Genomic DNA, 16,340 nt, shown 5'->3' with positions numbered 1-16,340 from the left:
CAGAAGCGCGGCCGTGACCCCCCCGCTACCCCCTCCCCCGCCTGTCTCCTGTCAGCAGCCATTGTTGATCACGACCCGCAGCCGGAACTCGGAATATCGAATATTCCACGATACATCCAACAGAGATCATTAAGCAAGATGTTGCCTAGATTATATTCCTCGCACTGCATATTTATTTTGCCTGAAACATCGTTGCTGAGAAGTTTTTTTTCCATTCATATTTTATACTTGTGTCCTTTTATATTTCTTGAGAGTCAAAGTATCCCAATCGCCCTGTAAATTAAGTCACAAAAAATTATATTATATAATACACACACACACACACACACACACACACACACACACACACACACACACACACACACACACACACACACACACACACACACCACACACACTTAAACACACCCAAACACACATACACAATCACACACACACACACACCCCCACACACACCACACACACACACAATATAATCTACATATTTGTGTATTCAAACATTGACCAACCTTTTCACTCTACAAGTATACTGACTGTAAAAGACCTAACTTTATTTTAAAACTCTACATTAGGTCGAAATAATGTTGGTCTTTCCGAGTTCTGCCACATTCACATCGGTTTAAAATAATATGTGTATAAAATTTTCTTTTCACCTTTGAAAGAGTATTGAAACAAACTATTCTTAACATAAACAAAACTAATAATAGAATGTAGAAAATGTGTCAAGTAGTTCAGTATTGAAACATGTCTGTTTGGTCTGTTTGCTAGCTATTGTCGCTGAGTTCTTTGTACACTCGTGAGGTCTCCCTCGAGAGGCGGCACACAGGTATTATGTGTTACCGGTATTTCACACTATTCGATTGATTCCCTATGGATATTACCTTTTATATATTATGCTAGGAATTAACTGCAGTTCCGTTGCAGTAAAGAAATGCGTTTATCATGCGGAACTGTAATATTTTTCGGGGCAGAAACTTTCTTTGCTTTTCTGAGAATCAAAGTATCTCCAGTATCTAATGAAATATAAATCGTTTCAGCGGCGGCCATCTTAAATCGCCGGCACCACTGAAATGTCAGTACTAAATCGATAATTTCGATTGCAATTCCTTTACGAAGTGATTCGATATTTTTAAATTATCGATTAATTTTTGTTAGGTAACTTCCCTACTATTGTCAATTATAATGTGTCACCCATATCATCATAAAACGTACAAACTATAGTAATAGGGTCCCGTTTTTACCCTTTGGGTACGGAACCCTAAAAATGGCTTCACCTTTACCTTTACCTTTTTTTTTTCGTTTTATCTACCACCGTGTAAAAGCAGTGCTTTTAGCAATATTATTATTTACAAAATATGCGTTATGTGTTCTTTAGGTATCATTATAATAAAGATATTAAATAAATATACCTGAAGAAGACAGAAGAAACATAAAAATGCTTAATACATTTTTGTTACCCGCTTACAATTCAATGCTCTTTAAAATGATAACGAAAATGTATTTCACGCCTACATCCATAGAACATGGCTGTAATTTCTTGTTTCTATGTAAATCCGAATATGAATTTCCATCACTCGGTGACTTGGAGACTACTCAATTTTTCCACAAAATGGAAAATTAAAAATGTACCACCTCATCACAGTTTTGAATTGTGCTTAGTCTAAAGTAATTACGTACATAGAGTCCACAACACAGTAGTAAATTGACGAAAGTTAACAAGGGGCGTTAATTTTTTGAAGTTTACTAATAGCTAGGACGAAGCCAAACGAGTGTAATTTGTGAGTTGTGGGTCGCAGAATTTCTGCCGAGCAGAATTCTGCTGCATTCCGTTTCATACAAAAGTCCTGTTTGATTCACACGAGCGTAATTTTGTGAGTCGTGATTTTTATGAAAAAAATTCTGCCCGGCAGAAATTCTGCGACTCACGACTCACAAATTACGCTCGTTTGGCTTCGCCCTTATCCATAAAGTAACTTAAGTTTCGTTAGTTTTGTATGATGAGTTAATACTTTTAAACATGACTTATGGAGTAAGGTTTAATAAAATTTTATGATAATAATAATAATTGATCTATGACAAAAAATATTTTATCTAGTTTTCGCCTATTGAAATTATTTGTTGGTAAGGATGTAGGTAAGGATTAAACTTTTGTGCTTCAAAAATTATAATTAAAAAAAAAAAATCCTGATTCATCGACTGTCAAATTTTTGTCAACAAATATTTGTTTAGTGAACATTTTATTATGTTAATTCCATCATGCCTTATAAAATTATTAGAACTGGTATGTAAGTTTACTTGTTCTATGAATAATTAATAGTTAGTCCAGGCAAGAAAAATTTAGATTGATTTACATTTTTATAGTTTTAACATTTCTAACCTAAAAGTTCAGACCTTAGAGAAACTTTAGTTTTTACTTACTTTGAGAGGAATTAAATCATTTAAATATTCTATGGATTTTGTAGCCCAGAAGAAAACCTAGTTTTGCAGGCTCTGAAATTTTCAAATAAGTTACAACTTACACCGATTACACAAAACTCAAAAGGGTAGCATTATATTATATACGGTACTATAGATTCTATAGTATAGATAATCCCACTATTTGAGTATATAATAATATTATATACAACAATAATCATTTAAATGTGCCCGCAATATACCTATAAATAACTACCTCTAACCTCTAATAGTATTATAAAGCGCACACGTGAGCCTTATGAGCTTTTACTTAAGGGCGCGACTAACCCTAAAGTGTCGATTTTATAATTTATTTTTATACTTGAAAATAAGCTCCGAATTGTTTCATTTTCTAAAATTAGATACTACATTATATTTCCGAGAATTCGATCTGAGCAAAAACACGATATCTTAAAATTTACTCGATAGAAAAAAATCACAGAGATGCATCTAATTTTCACGAATTTTTCATTTACTGCCATAACCGTGCATTGAACTAAGTTAATACTTTAACACATTGTGTAAAATTCTATCATTGAGAGATCGACCTAGCGGATTTTTAAAATGTTGTATATTTATCGAGTTATTGAGAAAAAACTAATTTGGCGATGAATCCGCGTCGTTTTTTTTCACCTGGCATATGAAAGACGGGCGTGAGTGTGAAGAGAGAAGGACGATGTTCGATTTTTGGAGTTAGTCGCCCTCTTAAGGAAGCCCTGCCCAAGCACGTGCTACTAACATCGTAACATAAGCTTTGTAAGCTCTTCCTGAAAATACTGTTTATGAGTATATTAACTTGATTCTTTCCGTCTGTAGTTTAAAACGCTATTATTATACTCTTTCTTCTTAAGGCGCTGTGGTTGTTGCAACTACGTAAAATGGGTTTTTAAAACACGTTTTTAGTAAAGGAAATGTCATTATTTAAGTATAAAATAAGTACCGTTTTAAAATTGAGAAAATTTCCTATACGCAAAGGTACATCAGTACACAATTTGAAAAATTCTGCTCGATAGAAAAAAATCTCAAAGATGACTATTATAATGCTGTTTTTCATAATTAAATCATTTTATGGCTAAATTATACACTTTCTAGAAAAAACAAAAAATGTTAGTATATGGGTCGTAACCTAACGTAAGCGATTTGATATATTTGATTTGTGTAATACTAAAAACCAAAAGTTTTTAATCCTATTTTCTATTATCAAGGCACGCGGCGAGCGCGTAACAGCCAGCGCGTGCTGATATGAATGTTATTTTAATGCCCTTAACGTCGATATTCGTACTGACAGACATCGACCTGCTTATTTTAGGGACTACTGGGCCTTAACTTTATCAACCTATCGTTTTGTCGGCGTTATTGGAACCCGCGACCTCTGGCTAAACGCTACTGAGCCAAAAGTTATCAGACAATTCCTTAGGTACCTATTCCCCTGACGTAGAAGTATAATTTCTGGTCGGTTTTTTCTGAATATATTTTAGCTGACTGCCTGTCCACCTAAGGTTTCTTACAGACAGCTATAAAGGTTTGACGCCTATCCTGTCTTCAGATGCTGACGGTGGCGTGCCTGACGCTGCACCAGTACAGCTACGACCTGACCGACCTCACCACGCTCATGCTGTGCTCCGGCACATACGTCGGCTACCTCATTGTGCTGTCTGGAGAAATTATTGGTGAGAGAAATTATTTAACTCTTTAGGTGAGACTTGGTGTAACTGCACTGCAGCGATGCGACACGTCACTGCCAAATATTCTTTGCATTAAGTTGTATGAGGTAAGCTGCACTACGCGGCATCGGAGCTACGCGACACAAAACGTTAGTAGTATTGAACAAGAAGTGCCGCTCTACTGCAGTGTCGTTTAGTGCGGTCTCACCTTTACGGCCGTACTGGGAGAGATTTTATGATTACTAAATTTTGATTAAGTAAATCAAAAGTTTCACACAGTTTATATTAAAATCTTAACTAAAATTAAAACCGACTTCCAAGGTAAAAACAATAATAACATCCTTATAATATGAACTAAAAAGTATTAAATAATTTTTCCTGTCTAATAGTGCCTTTTTCCGAATTCGGCTAAACCTCAACTATTTCTGTACTCAATCTTCATCATTTTGAAGTCGGTACCAGATAGCTGAATCTTTAGTTCTCTGACAGAATATTTGAAACTTTTGGAACTGGCACCGACTTCAAAATTATGAAGATTGAGTACAGAAATAGTTGAGGTTTAGCCGAATTCGGAAAAAGGCACTATTAGACAGGAAAAATTATTTAATACTTTTTAGTTCATATTATAAGGATGTTATTATTGTTTTTACCTCGGAAGTCGGTTTTAATTTGTTGAAATAATAATTTCACTCTTTTTAGTTACCTACTAACCATCGCGTAAGAAAATACTTCAACCCCTTAATATTATCTTAATCTTGGTAAATGATTACAAACCTACCCCAATTTATTTGACAAACTACTACAAAAGAAAGTCTATATCTGGGTGTTGTGGTCTAAGTTCCAACCTAACCTAACCTACTTTTGGACTTTCTAGATTGTGTTTGTTTTTGTTTTGGCGGGGGGCTGCGCCCCCCGAGCCCCCCCTTCGGTATCCGTGGCTGAGTAGTTAAGTAAGACCCACTCATCACAGTCTTGAGATGCCTTAATAATACTTCGTAAACATCAGAAAACAGATGATCTTATCTGAAGATTACGAAAATCTCAAATGTGAATTTCTTCTAAACGAAGAGTTTACTGGCGGTGGAAACGGTAAGTAGGAGTTTTTCTCACCCAAAGCAATCCTCCTTAACCCATGTCACCAACATTTAATTGACGTAGGTTCCTAAACCTTAGCCATTCTAAGTATTTTCGCCATACTAACAAGGGTCACATTTCGGCCTGTCATTCGACAGGGGTTGATTTTTGAGAAAGGTTTATCTGAGCTTTTTTACTTCCCTTGGCGCCCCCTATCGATTGGTATAATAAAAAGGGGTGGTCATAGGGGCTTGTATTTTTGTCGTCAAAATTTTTCCAAGTATTTTCGCCATACTAACGAGGTTCGTATATCGGCCTGTATCTGGCCGGGGGTTGATTTTTGAGAAAAGTTTATTTGAGCTTTCTTACTCCCCTTGGCGCCCCATATCGATTGGTGTATTCAAAAGGGGTGGTTATAAGAGGTTGAATTTTTTCGTCCAAATTTTTTTAAGTATTTTCTCCGTGCTAACGAGGGTCACATTTCGGCCTGTCTTTCGACAGGAGTTGATTTTTGAGAAAAGTTTATCTGAGCTTTTTTGCTTCCCTTGGCGCCCCCTATCGATTGGTATATTCAAAAAGGGGTTAAAATTTTGACGAAAAATTTTTCTAAGTATTTTTTCCATAGTGCCCCGTTTCCTTCAGTCCAACCCAAATGTGTGCCTTACGCTCTGGAGTAAAGGTTGAATTTGCTACTTATGTTCAATTTTGTGGTACTTGAAATATTATGTATTTTGAAACAACATTAAGTATATTTTTTTGTATGAAAATCGCTTTGAAATGTACCAAATAAATAAGGACATAACGTGATGACTGATGATATTTTATGGTGTTGTGTGTATATTGTATCCATATACAACCATGTGAGTTGTGACATTGGTGACCCTGACATGGTAGTGATGATGATGATGATGATGATGATGATGATGATGATGATGATGATGATGATGAATGTAATTTGCATAGTAGCATATGCTTTCAGTTCTTAAAACAACGCCTAAACCCCCAAACTTGTATTTATAAGGAATCCGGAGTTCTCTTAGTATCTTCGGAACCATAGTATACCTTGGTGCAAAATCTTGCGTTTTAGTAGCATATGCTTAGGATGCTTCTTATAAAACCAAAATCACCATACGTTTCCATATAAATTTTGAGGAGTTCCCTCGATTACTCATGGATCCCATCATCAGATCACCACTTTTGTGAAAATGGGACCAAATTGGAGTAAATCCTAATATGACAAAATAAAAATTTTGAAAATCGGTTCACAAACGGCGGAGTAATGGTCGAACATACAAAAAAATATATATATATATCCACAGCCGAATATATAACCTCCTCGTTTTTTGGAAGTCGGTTAAAAATTAAAGGACGCACTGCAGCTCTTCTATAAATGTTGCGATTGTCCATGGGCGCCGGTAGTTGCTTTCCATCAGTTGACCCGGTAACTCGTTTGCCCCGTTATTTTATAAAGTCAAAGTCAAAAAGTCAAAGTAAAAAATTGTTTTATTCAGAATAAGTTTTTTTCAAACATTTTCCGACCGTTGATGCTACTCGGGCCTACCACCGGTTCGGGAACTAACCCGGCGAGAAGAACCGGCGTAAGAAACTCGCGTAAAAACGTATTATGTAAAAATATAGGTAGTAGTCCTAATGTCGTTGAAACTAAGGTCGAATTTCGATCATTGGGCTATCTCTAGTATAGATAAAAGGGCGTAAAATAAACTTTAAAGTACAACAGCGTAGTCAATCTGCCATACTCTGCGTAGCCGGCGTAGCACAACAGCTACGCAGGTTTAATAGTGCGTAATTGCCATATTATCACCGACTGGTCGTAATAATCGACAGCAGTAGTTGACACCATCAATTTCCACGGCATAGACTGTTTTAGACATCTGTAATAATTAATAATGAAGACTTTAATGGAAGAAACAGGTAAGTGACAGTTAAAAATTTGCCGTTTTTTTGCATAAGTGCTGGAAAAAATATTTTAAATAAAAAAAACTGTGGATTTTATGTGTAGCCAGATATATTAGCTAGATGATGAAGTAGATAAGTTACAACGTTTGTTAAAATTATTTAAATCAAGTTGAAAAAATTAGTTAGTTATCTGGTTCTTCCACTTACGTCTTTAATTATTACATGTTATTATATTATATTGCATGTGAATGAGGCAATCATCTCCGCTTTATAATAATAATAATCATACACAGTAATAAAAACATAAAAACGCCTACATCACATAACACATTTGTGATTGAAATCTTGTTAGTCTTTAGCAAACAAAATTATAGTGTTTACTTCAATAGTTGTAAACACTAACCACTTCGGAAGTTGGCTGCATAATAGTTTGGCTTCGGTGCGAAGTTCTCGTATATAAGTTTGAGTTTGTAGTTACGTCTTCGACTTTACACTCAAAATGGAGCTTTCGTAAGTTTCGTATTTGTGACTTTAGGAAGTTTTATTAGTGCGCGTTTGGTACCAAATTGGTACACAGCTTCTGGGTATTTAGTATTTACCATAAATAAGATTTTGTTAATAGTTGCTTAGGTATTTATTGCAAAGCCAATTACAGGGAAACAAAAATATTCTTTAAAAGTGTCATTACTTTGGCATTGCTCAGTGTTATCTGTTTTTTAACCGACTTCAAATAAAGGAGGTTATTAATTCGACGCGTATCATGTATGTAATGTTTCCAAGACTGTCCAGTTTTTGTATATGTTAATCTATAGCAGCTTCTGAACAAATGTGCCAAATTTCAAAAGTGTATTTAAGTATGTATGTATGTATGTTTTTATGTTTATGCACTACTAAGTATTGTTTACCTCAGGGAATACCACAAGTTTCATCAAAATCGGTCCAGTACTTTTTGAGATAGGGAATTTTAATTCTTAATTACGTACAATTTGAAGTCGGTTTTATTTTTTTTAAATACAATTTTTTTATGAAATAATGGGGCAAACGAGCAAACGGGTCTCCTGAAGGAAAGCAACTTCCGTCGCCCATGTACACTCGCAGCATCAGAAGAGCTGCAAGTGCGTTGCCGGCCTTTTAAGAGGGAATAGGGTAATATGGGAGGGTAGGGAAGGGAATAGGGTAGGGGATTGGGCCTCCGGTAAACTCACTCACTCGGCGTGAAACAGCGCAAGCGCTGTTTCACGCCGGTTTTCTGTGAGAACGTGGTATTTCTCCGATCGTTGCCGGCCCATTCGTGCGGAAGCATGGCTCTCCCACGTATAATTTGTCTGGCGCAGTTCAGTAGCAGTCCTATAAGTTGCAGTTATATTCTGTCATAGACCTGGGTATTAAGCAATTTTGTATTCTGTGGTATTAACTATTAGGTAAGCTGGTCCGCCTGGTACCGACTTCAAAATAATGAAGATTGAGAACAGAAATACTGAGTACAGAATAAGAATTATTTGATACTTTTTAGTTCATATAAGAATATTACTATTGCCTTTACCTTGGAAGCCGGTTTTAATTTTTTGTTTAAAAATAATCAAATGCGTTGCGTTTTGTTGTTGTGTGCGTGTTTTAGAATTATTTGAAGTAAGTAGGCACTATCTGTTTTTTGACCGTCCATAATAATTTGTACTTTCTATAAAGTTTGTCTTATTACTTTACTAAATTATTTCTATTCGTGTAAATAAAGTAGTGAACAATGTGTTCATAGTCATATTATTTCAAAAAAATCCGTCTTTCCGATAAAAGTAAGTAGCCATTCCGAAATATTCACAAATTATTAAATCTAAATATTTTTTGTTTCAGGGGAAATGATTTTCTCCCCCCTCGACCTGGTCCAAGACATATACTTCGGTATCCTCGGAGTGGGACTGTTCTCAGTCTGCGGGGGTATTATCCTCTGTGCCCGGACGAGGACAGTGCCTTATCTGAGGACAGGGGACTACTATGTGGCGATTACACTAGGATCTGTATCTATACTTAACTCACTGATCATGTTGTTTGATTTGAGTCTAGCGTATTTAGACAGTGAGGTCGATGAGGAGACTGTTACTTGAGTTTTGTGTGAATAAAAACTTTGCATACATGTTTTGTTTCAGTGTTTTTAGTTGTAGATTTACCATAGCCGGTTAAAGTTAATCGCTGATTGAATAATTTGAGTTACATAATATATAAAAAATATGGCATATTATTATAATTAATAACAAACTATAAGCAGTAACGTTAAAAGTAAATGGAATTGGAATTGGATTTCATTAATACTACGACCCGCCCCGGCTTCGCATCGGATATAAAATATATAGCCCCTGAAAAAATGATTCAGCAGTTTTGACTTGTATTCATTAATTATTACTACCTGTGGCCCGCATTGGTCGGTACCGCCACAAAAGCTACTTCCCGCAATTTTTAAATCTGTAATATCTTCGAAAATATTAATTTAAATCATATTATGCTGTAAAGGGCCATCCATATAGATCTACATTAAATCAACAATGTATTAATAATAATTATTTAATTGGATAACGATTAATGCTCTTAATGCTAGATTTATTAAAATTGCTTCGAAAATTAGCCTTTATTTGTCGTAAAAAGAAAATGACAAAAAATTTTTATTGTGGGATATCCATTTAGAGAGATAGACATCACCACCTTGATGGATAGACATCACCTTGATGAGTGGCAGTCTTCCACAGTGCGTTTTTCGCGTAACTTACTGCCGCGCACTGTAAAACTCTGGAATGAACTGTCACCAGCAGTATTTCCGGACCGATACGACCTGCAAACCTTCAAGAAAAGAGCGTATTCCCTCTTAAAAGGCCGGCAACGCACCTGCAGCTCTTCTGATGTTGCGAGTGTCCATGGGCGACGGTAGTTGCTTACCATCAGGTGACCTGTTTGCTCGTTTGCCCCCTTATTTAATAATAAAATAAAAAAAAAACAATATTATACCATCGCGGAGTTTTCTTTAGACTTTTTCAATTATACTTGGTATAATATTATTTTGATAAATCTCATAGGGTTCAGCCTGCGTTTGCAATGTAAGCGGAAAAAATAATAATTATTTACGACATCACATTAGAAACCCCAACAATAATTTCTACAATAAATAATGAAAGATTAAAGGGAACAAAAGGACATGAGGGAAAAAAGCGACTTTGTTTTATAATTATGTATAGAGAATGCTTGATATTGATAGAACCTTTCGGTAACGCAGCTCTGAAAAGTTAGAAAACATCTTGAAGGTAACATGGCGAAGGCACGACGCAACCAGGCGCGGTCGCAGCCTAAAATTTTGGAGGGGGTCGGACAGTAGAGCGGGGGGGGGGGGGGAGACGAGACAGTAGCGGTCATTGTCACCCTGTCAAAAAACTTGCCATTTTCTATAGAAACCGCGATTGACAATGAAGTGTCAGATGTTCCTAGTCTAAGGGCGATATGGTATTTTGCATACTCGATGTGAACTGAATATGAAGCATAATATTATATCACTGCGACCTCAATGACCGCTACCGCCTCGTTTACCGAGTGCAGTTTAGTCACTACACAAAAAAAAAATTGTCGCTGCTATGGGGTGCCTAAAAATTTCCTTTTATTATTTGGCAAGATTTTGAGATTTATCCATTTGTCCCAGATTTTGGGGGGGTCATGTCCCCCGTGACCCCCCCCCCCCCCCCCCCCCCCCCCCCCCTTCGGACCGCGTCTGGACGCAACGCGACGAATCGTGGCCATAAGGCCACGATTCGTCGTTATTCGGTTATTAATCGTTACAATAATAATATTGTAACGATTAATAACCTCCTCCTTTTTGGAAGTCGGTTAAAAATGGAATTTTATGTAGCTACTCAGAAAGTCCACTTTTCATAGTTGCTTACAGCCTACTTCGAGTTTCTATTTTTGAATTTACTCACCATAGGTGAAGCAGTATCAGCGACGGCAGACCCGTACGTCAACGCATGGTGGTCTGCCACAGGGGCCGCGCTGTTCGGTGCCAGCGGGGCACACTCCATGTCGTGGTGGCGCGGCGTGCCCCCGTGCCCCAGGAAGACCTACGCGGGGGCCGCAGCCATCGTTGCCATGGTAACCGCCGGCGTCCTACTCGTAGATACGTTGATGTCCTTCTGCGAGGCTCACAGAGATGATCACAGTGAGAAGTGACGCTGAGGATTACGTGGTAGAGAAATGATAATAGTGTATTAAATGTTGTATTTGGATTGTATAGTTTATTTTTACTTTCAATAAAGATTTCAAACGTTTTATGAGCATAGCACGTATAAAAAACGAAAAAAAAAATTAAAATTATGTTAGATAGCCGTTGATTAGAGCACAATGATGTTTTCAATGCCTGATGTGTACCTTTATGAACCAAAGGACGTAGCAGCAACTTCTTCTACGTCCTTCTTACGAACATCTTATCTCATATATAAGAGCAGGTACACATTGGGCGTTTGAAACGCGCGCTTTGCTAACACGCGAAGCGTACACATGCAAGCGAGCGTTACTGGCGCGCTTGCATATTGTGTACGCTTCAATAGAATCCGGGGTTCTCAAAACGCGCGTTAGCAAAGCGCGAGCTTCAAAACGCCCAATGTGTACCGGGTATTACTTTAAGATTGGTCTATACTACGAGCTAACTAAATCCTTAATAAAGTGTGCGCTTAAATCTATTGTTGACTTTTTCCCTGAATGCCAAAGCCAATGAATGCCAAAGCACTTTGTCACTGGTTAACCAATTTACTTGTTAGCCCTTCACCGCTCAAAGGGATATTTAAATCTATCTATCCATCCATACTAATATTACGTTTTACGTGGGAGAGCCATGCTTCGGCACGAATGGGCCGGCTCGACCGGAGAAATACCACGTTCTCACAGAAAACCGCGTGAAACAGCGCTTGCGCTGTGATTCACCGAGTGAGTGAGTTTACCGGAAGCCCAATCCCCTACCCTTCTCTACCCTCCCCTATTCCCTTCCATTCCCTACCCTTCCCTATTACCCTATTCCCTCTTAAAAGGCCGGCAACGCACTTGCAGCTCTTCTGATGCTGCGAGTGTCCATGGGCGACGGAAGTTGCTTTCCATCAGGTGATCCGTTTGCTCGTTTGCCCCCTTATTTCATTAAAAAAAATTATAATGCGAAAGTGTGTTTGTCAGTCTGTCTGTCGGTTACCTCTTCACGCCTCAACCGCTGAACCAATTTTGCTAAAATTCGGTAAAGAGACACTTTGAGTCCCGGGAAAGGACATATTATAGAATACTTTGTACGGAAAAATGTACGGTTTTTGAGCGATACACGACATTTGGCTCAACGGAAACGCGGGTGTCATCTAGTATTGTGTAAAATTAATTGTCCGCTCGTGGTAATTTTCGAATTTCTTATTTGCTTTATAAGGATAAAAAAATAATTGTTGTTTACGTAGAGTATAGACGCTCATGCAACATTGTAATTTTAATTTAAAAAAAATGATGAATTGGGTTGGCGCCACCTATTAGATATAGCTTGAACTAAAATGTCAACGTAGTTTGACAACCAGTTACATACTTAGTTCATAGTTTATCTCATAGATGTCTTCCACGCCCTAGAAAAAAAATTGTACACTGAATAAAATGTAAGTGAATCCTCGTTTTTTAAAACTACATATTGATGGTCCTTCCGGTCATATCCGGTGTTGAAAACCTTACATTTTCATCTCATCCGTACATCATCATACCGAAAACTTATCTAAATTAAATCTACAATTCTACATTTTGTCACAAATATTGTATTTCTGAATAGTTTGTGAGTTTGTGATATATTATGCAGTTATTTCTTTAATTTGGTTAACTTATACTTACTTAACTCTTAAACTTAACAATATTATGACATGCAGTATATTACTACAATATATTATGACATCATTGTTATCTCAGTAGGTATGTTAATTACACCTACTAATTACTTACAGGTTTCCAAGAAGTTCTAAGAAGTTCTTATTTTCGATACTATTCTTTATTATTTTATTTAAAATATATTTTTCAGAAATATGAAATCAATATTATTTCTGTTTTTTTTTAACTTCAATCGTCGCATTATTTAATTTAATTGCCTTATTAGTTATTACTTATTATCAATTCGATACTATTGAAGTACTAAGTAGCCAATGTGTCGTAGTCTTGTCTCTTGCTTATTACAATTATTTACACCACACATTCAGATTAAATATACTTACAGCTGAACGTATAACCTCCTCCTTTTTGGAAGTCGGTTAAAAAAAAAGCCCAAAAATTTTACAAACATACACATTATTTATCGAACAAACTATTACCTTATTATTAAGGGCAAACAAGATTGTTTTCACAAGGAAGTATCTTGATTCTTGACCTTCCCAAGTCTGAGGAGTCCACGTTCAAAGTTATGTTACCTCTATGATTCTAATAATGTTCCTTATATTATCTCCATAAGGTCCTATCAGATGTAAAATAGCTATACTAACTGTACAATATAGGAGGTGTAACAAACCTATACCTTATACCTATGTAGTTTGTATCACCTTTATATATGTAGAGTTCGCTGTGAAATTAGTAGCGCTGAAATATGTAGAAACCTTTTTTTTCACCTTTGTAGGGAAAAATTCAAGTTGCCCATTCAAACTAAAAAATAGCTCTTCCCTGCTACATTCACAGTGAACTCTATAGTATAAGGAACACATAAATGTAACACACCCTAAAGTTAAGTAACACTTAGTTTTGTTACACCTCGTATATTATGACGTCACGACAGGGGATGCGACCCCTATTGTGATCGATCTTCCAAATCCAAGGACGAATTCTACAAGTTAGAAGAGCCATTAAATTATATCGACTGCTACTTTACTACGCAGTAAATCGTTTATCACTGCGGAACCGTACATTTTACGCAACAAAACTATCCTAATTCCTATTTATGAAACATAATTATTTGTTATCAAGTGACATAACATTATACAGTGTGTAACAAAAATAAGTGATAATACTTTAGGGTGTGTACGTGTTTCTTGTAGAGAGTTCACTGTGAAAGTAGCAGCTCTGAAAGACGAAAAATTTTTTTTCACGAGTTTCCCCATACAAAAGTGAAAAAAAAAATTGGTCTTTCAGCGCTGCTACTTTCATAGTGAACTCTCTACAAGGAACACATACACACACTAAAGTATTATCACTTATTTTTGTTACACCCTGTAGAATGAAAAAGTGCTATCAGACAAAATTCAGACATTTATTTGTTCTAATAATTTGCTTAGCAAAGAACAATTTGGTTTTAGAAAAAACAGCTCTACAACCCTTGCCTGTTTTAATTTAGTTAGGTATATCTCCGAAAGCCTAAACAAAAGAATTCATACCATGGCTATATTTCTCGATATGAGCAAGGCTTTCGATTGTGTTGACAAGAAATTACTACTTCAGAAGCTTGAGAGATATGGAATAAGAGGAATAGCTTTAAACTGGATAGAGAGTTACCTTGAAAATCGTCAAAAAAGGGTCGAAATAACTGTCATAGAAAATAACTCTAAGAAAACATATACCTCTACCTTCCTTACTAATACTTGTGGCGTTCCACAAGGAAGTGTATTGGGGCCTTTGTTATTCCTCTTATACATAAACGATCTACCTGTTGTTACGGACCAAGAGTGTATACTGTTTGCAGATGACACAACACTGTTAATTAAATGTAAAGATAAAAATATGTTAAAATCTATCTCAATAAAATAATTAAACAAAATAATTCAATGGCTGTATAATAATAATTTAAATATTAATATAGATAAAACAAAATTTATAAAATTTCAATGTACAAATAAAAAAGAAGAAAATATTGACATCACCTGCAATACAAATGACAAAACTGATTCAATAGAGGAGGTTAATACGACAAAATTTTTAGGAATTACTATTGATAAGTACCTTAACTAGAAAGCTCACGTTGACATAATTGTAACAAAATTGGACCGGTTTGTTTACGCTCTCAATAGATTAAGACAAATTGCATCGAAACAAGCTGCCTTGACTGCTTATCACGGATATGTGTCCTCAACTCTACGGTATGGAATTATACTATGGGGCAATTCAACCGATGTTACTAGAGCATTTAAAGTCCAAAAAAAAATGTATACGATCTGTATGTGGTGCAGGGTATTTGGACAACTGTCCAAATACATTCAACTTTTTAAACAGCGGCTTGCAACTGCAAGGCGCTGTTTAAAAAGTTGAATGTATTGCCTCTGCCATGTCTTTACATTTACGAAACGGCTATATTTGTTTACAAACATTCATACTTATTTGCTAAAAACAAGGACAGGTAGGAAACAAGAAAATTTGTGTATTCCGGACCAGAAAATAACACTATTTTCTAAAAATGCACACTGTATGGCTATCCGTATATATAACAAACTACCAAATGATTTGAAAAAATGATATTGAATAAATTTAAAAATAAATTATTTCAATTACTATTAGCCAAATTGTATTATACTGTTGACGATTTTATTACTGATGAAAATATAATATTGTATTAACTATAAGTCTATAAGTAACATTAATTCATCTTGACAATTTTTACTTAATTTATTTTTGCAAATATTTTGTACTTTTATGGCATTTGATTAACTTGTACTTAAACTAAATATTATGTGTAGGGAATTGACGGAATTGAATTTAACTTTTATTTTTAAAATATTTGCACGTCGAGATATATCCGACAAAACATGAGCGCTATTTCACATTGTACCATCTAATATTGTCATTACCATGTTTTTGCAAATAAACGTTCTTATTCTTATTCTTAATGTAGAGTCAGACTAAAAGTGTCTACGCTACACCCAAAGTCTTATCAAAATCAGTCCAGGCGAGGTTTAAGCGATAACGATACGACATACATTTACAATTGTATCCGGAAAGTGTGGATTTTAAATTAGAAACTTAAACATATTCAGGAAGACTAGAAACCACTAAAAATATTACATATTTTGTGATCAAACTACTAATGGCATGGTTTTATTTGCTCAAACTTGTTGTTTACATGTTATGTCATCAGGCGGTCATCATTCCACATGTTTTCTTTACTCAAAGTTAATTAAAAATCTAGCTCTGCATTATTTTGCCGCTAAAATGTTTTATTCACCTGAAATCTGACCTAATTTTCGTACTATATCAGCTGTACTATTTTCGCGACTAACCCAGTAT

General features: G+C 35.9%; 1 protein-coding gene across 2 annotated transcripts; it reads left to right on the top strand.

The window, feature by feature from the left end:
• Nucleotides 1–2,206: 2,206 nt before the first annotated feature.
• LOC121732468 lies at nucleotides 2,207–11,362 on the top strand. 2 transcript variants are annotated; one of them, XM_042122350.1, is made up of 3 exons: nucleotides 2,207–2,281; nucleotides 4,001–4,124; nucleotides 11,065–11,362. In XM_042122350.1, the coding sequence occupies exons 1-3, from the start codon at nucleotides 2,243–2,245 to the stop codon at nucleotides 11,304–11,306; spliced, it is 405 nt and encodes a 134-aa protein (XP_041978284.1). In that variant the 5' UTR covers nucleotides 2,207–2,242; the 3' UTR covers nucleotides 11,307–11,362. The 2 variants fall into 2 exon arrangements, with proteins under 2 accessions (XP_041978284.1, XP_041978283.1); XM_042122349.1 differs by lacking the exon at nucleotides 11,065–11,362 and adding an exon at nucleotides 8,958–9,237.
• Nucleotides 11,363–16,340: the final 4,978 nt, after the last annotated feature.

This window comes from Aricia agestis, chromosome 12 (genome assembly GCF_905147365.1).
Source record: "Aricia agestis chromosome 12, ilAriAges1.1, whole genome shotgun sequence".
Taxonomy (NCBI): domain Eukaryota; kingdom Metazoa; phylum Arthropoda; class Insecta; order Lepidoptera; family Lycaenidae; genus Aricia; species Aricia agestis.
The sequence above is the reverse complement of the archived record's forward strand: the minus strand, read 5'-3'. Positions and strand labels throughout refer to the sequence as shown.